At 42.1% G+C, this 7,268-nt stretch overlaps 1 protein-coding gene across 1 annotated transcript; it reads right to left on the bottom strand.

The window, feature by feature from the left end:
• Positions 1 to 478: 478 nt before the first annotated feature.
• LOC143106878 (oxygen-dependent coproporphyrinogen-III oxidase, mitochondrial-like) lies at positions 479 to 5,897 on the bottom strand. Its single transcript, XM_076271355.1, has 6 exons — positions 5,734 to 5,897; positions 1,617 to 1,696; positions 1,356 to 1,497; positions 1,012 to 1,227; positions 678 to 782; positions 479 to 563 (listed from the first exon to the last, which is right to left on the bottom strand). Exons 1-6 carry the CDS (start codon positions 5,895 to 5,897, stop codon positions 479 to 481), a joined length of 792 nt encoding a protein of 263 aa, XP_076127470.1.
• Between the last annotated feature and the right edge of the window lie 1,371 nt (positions 5,898 to 7,268).

Below are 7,268 nucleotides of genomic sequence, written 5' to 3'. Positions count from 1 at the left end.
CAACACTTCACTTACATTAAATTAAACCGGAAATTCTACATGGAAGCTCATAAGAGTGTTTTCTTCTCCATCAATTCCTATAGGTAAAGGCTGAGCATATTTCTAAAGTAGGCCTAATAAATGATTTGAGTTGGTCAAAGGATCTGCACCTGCTCTAACTACCTCTAGTTTGATTATTTTCTTAATAGGTCTATCCGTCTTTTCCCCAGCAATGCTTAATATTTGCTCTTCAGTTTCTGATACATCCAGTTGTCTGTTATATGTTATTGGTGAGGCATGTTGAAATGGACATTCCATATACATTTTTTCACAGATACAGAAGTGCCAAAAACTGGAGTGACAGCAAATAGTGAGTATATCATACCCAATATTTATGCAAATGCCTTAGAACATTGCCGTGAAATGGGCTCTCAGCCCATCCATAACATAACACGTTGTATCAGTGAACGTAACCATGGCAGCAGGAATGTGATTGTTTTCAGGCACACTCCTGAGGACAGCGCAGCACCTGCACCAGCTCATCCTCTCTGCTACCTGGCTCAGGGTCTGACTTGTAGCCCCACCTGAAATCCACACAGGTCAGTCACCGCTTGGGAAATGTATTTATTCTACACTAGAGGTTTTAGTCTTCATATGTAAACAATATGTCTGTGAGTGTCACTTTCCACTGTACTCACGAGGCTGTAGGGGGCTGAGAGGCAAACAGGGTCTCCATCTGGAATCCTGGAAGCTGGAGTCCAAACTTAAAGCCTTTATCATACTTCAGATTGAACTCTGTGTACCTGAAAAGGAACTGGAGATAAGATGGAGGTCTCCCAAGAGGAGGTCAACTGGACGTCTTCCAGCAGAGGAACAAACATATTTGTATTTCACTCATCCTTCCGACACATCTGAACATTGTGTGTGAGAAAATTGAGTGAGAAGTCAAATATGAATAGGCATAAAAACACAATGATGAGGACAAGCACAGCAGCAATAGGTATTGATGACAGGAACTGCACATTGTCCAACCTGCCATTTCGAAGTTGTTTCCATGCTATCTCCTGGTCAGTATAGGTATCACACATGCGGCCCTTTAGAATTGGAAGGTAGGCTGGGAGGATGGTTTTCGCACAGGATTCTAGGAAGCTAAAGTTTCCCTCCTCCTCAGAAGTCAAATTATCGAAAAAGATTCCCCCAAGCCCCCGAGTTTCTCCTCGATGTGGGATGAAGAAGTACTCGTCACACCTGTCACAATTACAGTCCTTTTACACCTGAGTGTGCTCTGAGTGAAATGTCATCCCATTGGTGAGGGCATCATGATAGTACAGCTAGTAATAACACATTTCATGAAGAAATATTTGCGCCTTCCTCACCACTTCTTGAAGCGTGGGTAGTAGCTGGCATCGTGTTTGTCACACATATCTTTCAGAGTCTTGTGGAAATGGGTGGCATCCTCTGGCACCAGATAGGAGGGGTTGATGTCCATCACACCGCCATACCAGCCCACCTCAGCACCTGAGGAACACAAAATGTAAGACATAATTTCATTGGTGGAGCCATGTTTTCTTCAGCTTAAATCTTAATGACTTGAATTTATGCCTGATTCACACTGCAGTACTAACGGGGACACCCACCATTGTTGAGTTTCATTACTATGAAACGTAGGTTGAATTTGCCAGCTGGCACGTGGGGGTTCTTGGCATGAACTACACAGCTCAAGGAGATACCCAAGAAATTGTGGTCTTTTGTGAAAGCTGGAAATATGCACAACGTTAAAATTCATTTTCTGGTGGTGGTATGTTTTTAAAGAAAAATGTAAAGTAACCAAGGGCATTGTGTAAGAATGAAATGTAATAATTAGATCTGTGAATAAGAGTCTTGTAACACACACAAAAACTTCCATAAAAACAAACATACCGCTAATATACCAAAATTTAAACATAAACCCACATAATTGTTAATTACAAGTCAAGCATATTGCAATGTATTGTTACTCTTATTGGGGGTAGGGGAGAGTGGGGTGAGTTGTGCCAGTTTTTACTTAAAGTGACTTTAAAGGGAGGCCATGATAGTAATGCTTCCAACTACAACATATATTTCAGGATGTGGTGCATCTCTGGGAACAATCACTTTCAATCTGAAATATAGTATTTAAGAGATATAGCTTTCTGAAAAAAAGTGGTCTTGTGGCACAACTTGCCCCCGGTGCGGGGTAAGTTGTGCCTTTGAAGAGAATGCATTGGGGTAAATTGTGCCATCGATTATTGAAGTAAAACAGTATATTTTGATCTCAGACACTGTAATGCTTTATAAAAGCTAGACAAATTCAATACAAAATGACTCATTTAAGGTTTATTTAAAGTTATTTTACAACATCAAAGGCCAATTTTCTACAAGCCTATTGCGCCACACGAGCGCATCAAAGGTCATTTTCCATTGTCACACCAGTTTCATCCATGTTGTAGATCTTGTGTGGAGGGAAGTCATACCTGAAATGAGATTAAAGTTTTATTGATCAGAGAAGTTTACGGCAGATTTAGGTGGTTGGATGTGGTTGTATAGATGTCAACTCTGCCACTGCTACTACCTAGATGATGTTCCCCCTCTCCTTCCCAGGCTTCCTGGTCAGTGTGTGTGTGTGTAAAGTTCACAGCATTTCATGGACTTAGCAACCTAATCTAGCAACCTGTCTCATGCTTTAGAGACAGAATCAGCATTTCTATGTAAGCATGGCTTCTACTATTATTATTTAATTATATTTTTGATTTGAGAAAATCATAGTTGAATATAGCAGATTGAAAAGAATTGAATTGACATAAAACGTACATGTAAAACAATATTTTTAGATTTATTTAAGTATAAGTATAAGTATATATATTCTTTTGATCGCGAGGGAAATTTGGTCTCTGCATTTATCCCAATCCGTGAATTAGTGAAACACACTTAGCACACAGTGAGGTGAAGCACACACTAATCCCGGCTGCCTGGTGCAGATGCTCAACCACAGCCATAGGGAGCTTCCCAGTTACTATGGAAAGATCCACATTTGTCTTTGACAACACGTCCCCCTCGGTCATTACGGCCATTACACCTCCGCCACCTGGAAATACACACACCACGTGTCCAGTGAATTCTGCTGTGCTTTTCTCACCTTAAAAAAATAAGTTCAAGAGTCCTAACCAGGCCAATATCTACTTTTCAAGATAATAAACAGAATGCATAAAAAAGGACCTTTCTAATAAGCATAAAGAATACAGCACAGAAAATAGTGTAGAATTGCATCAAAGATGTGCAGAAAGAAATGGTTCCATCTGACCCAACCGATACCTTCCGCACGCTTCCAGGTGTCCAGTTTGAACTGAGAGAAAGTGGAATAGAACATCCAATATTCCAATATGTGGTTTAATGTTCCTCATTATGTCCAATATTCCAATATGTGGTTTAATGTTCTGCATTTCTCATTAGTAGGTCACTTTGATACTAAAAGTATGATTCTATGTAATGACTGTATGATATCTGTACTGTCCCTGTGTATATCTGTGTGTGACTGTATTTAGAGATAAGCAGGAATATTATGACTTTGCAGTGTTTCACTGTTCTGCATGGCTACTTCAGTATCTATCTGCTCCGGATTGCCAGGGTGCCACTAATCAGGGTCTGATTCAGTGTAGTCCATGTGAGATGGGATGACCAACGCCATCTCCCGTCAGCCTGGAAGGATACTTAAACCCTAACTATTTCCTTGTCTAGGTAGAGCAGCTGATGGATCTTTAGGTGAAGTCATGCTGTCTCTCCCTTGATGTGCATTAGAGGGTGACACGGGAAGCAATTTTCACTCCCGTCCCATCCCGAGCCCGCACAAATACTCCCGTCATATCCCGATCACGTGACACCCCCCCCAAAAAAATTTTGTCCCGCAAAATCCCGAGAGAAAGACTCCCGAATCCCGTCCCGCTCCCTATGTTGATGTCTAAAGTTATCCGACTGTTAGGCTACAGTAGCGTGCGGTGACCATACATTTTGGTAGGGCAGAAAGCCTTGTCTAACTTTTCTTTAATAGCCGATCATTTTGGGCTATATTAAAATTACATATTTTACAGTACTTTGCTGTAGGCTATGCTTAAATCATTTCATAGTTAGATCTCATCCCATCAGTTAAGTTTGCACCGTTCTCATCACGTTAAACCAGCGAAGCATAGCAAAGTTGCTATGAGTAAACAAAACAATTTTTTGTGTTCCGCCAGGGTTATGCGATAAATATATTGAGGAATGCGATCGTCAAGGTGTCATGCCCCAACATTGCATGACACATTAAACTCAACGAGAATCGCTTTCCCGGACAGCTCGTGCAATTGAATAGAGTTGTCCTTTGCTGATACTTTCGCCTGTAACTGTTTCTTTGCATCCATTTTGCCTTAGGGCCTATCGCTGAAGCTGATTGATTGTGAACAGGGCAGCTGCTTGTCTTGCTCTGATAGGCTACCAATCAACAACAAACGTATTGTGGGTTGTAATTGGTTCTCTTTTCTAAAACGAAATGCCTCACGTCTTTGGGCGCACTCACTGCATTGCAGCGTCATTTTTTAAGTTAATAATCTCTGGCTTCCCGCCAGCTCCCGTTTATTATTTCCTGTCCCGTCCCAATCACGTTACCAACAGTGAAATTTACTCCCGTACTGCGGGAAACCCGCGGGAATACCGTGACCCGCGGGAGTCCCGAAAAATTGTCACCCTAGAGGGTGACAATTTTTCGGGACTCCCGCGGGTCACGGTATTCCCGCGGGTTTCCCGCAGTACGGGAGTAAATTTCACTGTTGGTAACGTGATTGGGACGGGACAGGAAATAATAAACGGGAGCTGGCGGTAAGCCAGAGATTATTAACTTAAAAAATGACGCTGCAATGCAGTGAGTGCGCCCAAAGACGTGAGGCATTTCGTTTTAGAAAAGAGAACCAATTACAACCCACAATACGTTTGTTGTTGATTGGTAGCCTATCAGAGCAAGACAAGCAGCTGCCCTGTTCACAATCAATCAGCTTCAGCGATAGGCCCTAAGGCAAAATGGATGCAAAGAAACAGTTACAGGCGAAAGTATCAGCAAAGGACAACTCTATTCAATTGCACGAGCTGTCCGGGAAAGCGATTCTCGTTGAGTTTATTGTGTCATGCAATGTTGGGGCATGACACCTTGACGATCGCATTCCTCAATATATTTATCGCATAACCCTGGCGGAACACAAAAAATTGTTTTGTTTACTCATAGCAACGTTGCTATGCTTCGCTGGTTTAACGTGATGAGAACGGTGCAAACTTAACTGATGGGATGAGATCTAAATGATTTAAGCATAGCCTACAGCAAAGTACTGTAAAATATGTAATTTTAATATAGCCCAAAATGATCGGCTATTAAAGAAAAGTTAGACAAGGCTTTCTGCCCTACCAAAATGTATGGTCACCGCACGCTACTGTAGCCTAACAGTCGGATAACTTTAGACATCAACATAGGGAGCGGGACGGGATTCGGGAGTCTTTCTCTCGGGATTTTGCGGGACAGAATTTTTTTGGGGGGGCTGTCACGTGATCGGGATATGACGGGAGTATTTGTGCGGGCTCGGGATGGGACGGGAGTGAAAATTGCTTCCCGTGTCACCCTCTAATGTGCATCATTGTAAATAAACTCTGTTCCTGATTTTTCATACTATTGGTCTGACTGGGTCTCTATTAAATCTATGGTATCAAAATTACCATCACAACTCAGCCCCCTCGATCTTCTGCAGCTCATGTAGCAGCTCCTCCCGGACCTTGGCAAACAGGCGAAGGATGCGGTTGGCCTGACTCTGGGTTCTGAACCTGAAGTCAGTGGGGATGCAGCCCTGGAAGAAAGACAGAATCTTTTCCTCAGTCATGGCCTCCATGATCAAACCTCTGAGTCTGTGATGGATGACGGCTCTAAACTGTCTCCTCTCTCTGCTGACCTCTATTTATCCTTGCCCAATCAGTTTCATTACGTGTCTGATTTTTCTGAGGCCTTATTGGGCATTTTCTGGTTGGCATCTCAGGACCAATGATAAAGTCTATCTGTATTTGTTATTCGAGACAGCCTACTTATTTTTAAGCCCTAGGGATTTCCCTTCCAAAACAGTGCAGAGAGTCACGCAGGTGGAAACATGAGTCATCTTCAGAATCTAACTTTCAGTTTCTCTCATATAAGGGCACATGCATGGGATTGTCCCACTGGTCAGACATCCCAGGACTGCTTTCATATCAGTTCCATTCAGCAACATTTGATCATATTTCATGACAAATGGTACTGCATTTTACTGTATTAATGTCTCTCATGTTACAAAATAATTGTGAAATGACTTTGCTTATACCAACTTACCTGGCCTAAAGGCTTTGCAGCTAGCCAAAGTTGCTTTCTTTGTGTTGCTGTTTTTTTTTTTATTTTCCCTAAATGTCCAGTAATTGCCCAGAACTGACCCCGGTTTGTTTTTTCCAGCACATACGTTGTTGAAGATTGTCTTGAGCTCAAAATATCTCTTTTGATTGGTACTCTACATTAGAATGCCATGTGTTTTATCACATTTATGAATCCCAGGGTCAGTTGTTTCCCTCTGGTGTTATGTATGGCACATTTGCCCCATCGTTGTGATATAACTCAGAGTGGCTTGACAACTGTGGTGAAACTGCTGCTGTCAAAACCTGGCAACCGATTGTGACATCCACTTGCACAATAACTTTTTTTCAGTTATGTGATTTAGATCAGAGCCGTATACGGATCTGGTTTAGAGCTGATACTTGAAGTCAAACATAGACGTCTTGATAGAAGTTTATTTTTACCAAGTTGCCTTACAACACAGTCATGCAACATTACTTCCAGTTATTCACTGACGGGCAGGGTAGGAATTTCACGGCGGCCACGACGGCCCCTTGCATTGGCCGTGAGGCCCCTTTGAAAATCAGAGGTTTACAGGCCACGGTGGCCTTGGTGCCCCCTTCTTTCAATATTCTGCTTTGCGTCCTACTAATAATCTTAGCATTCACGGCGCAAATTAATTTAGTCTTTTACGCAGTGGAGAAAGTGACAGCGCAAGAAAGAAAGTGCGTCCAAATTCACCCTTTTTCAGTTGAACTACTCGCGAAGTAGCCTATTCATCACACAGACATCACAAGTATCACATGAAAGAGCTTTTTCTCAGCTTTTAAACGATGTTAGCCGATAATTGCTGTGTTGAACGGTTCGCGAGAAAAGTAAATAATATAATTCAATTTAATCATACATTCTA

The sequence above is a fragment of the Alosa pseudoharengus genome, unplaced genomic scaffold (assembly GCF_046254945.1).
Source record: "Alosa pseudoharengus isolate Yale_2024_CS ecotype anadromous, Long Island Sound unplaced genomic scaffold, YU_APseudo_1.1 YU_APseudo_1.1_scf_6, whole genome shotgun sequence".
Lineage (NCBI taxonomy): Eukaryota > Metazoa > Chordata > Actinopteri > Clupeiformes > Clupeidae > Alosa > Alosa pseudoharengus.
Note: the sequence above shows the minus strand (reverse complement) of the source record. Positions and strands in the feature narration are given on the sequence as shown.

Coding starts and splice junctions, on each gene's coding strand:
- LOC143106878 (XM_076271355.1), bottom strand. CDS start 5,897: ATGGAGGCCATGACTGAGGAAAAGATTCTGTCTTTCTTCCAGGGCTGC. Junction 1,228..1,355: donor TACCCACGCTTCAAGAAGTG/GTGAGGAAGGCG, acceptor TAATTGTGACAG/GTGTGACGAGTACTTCTTCA. Junction 564..677: donor TCTCAGCCCCCTACAGCCTC/GTGAGTACAGTG, acceptor TGTGGATTTCAG/GTGGGGCTACAAGTCAGACC.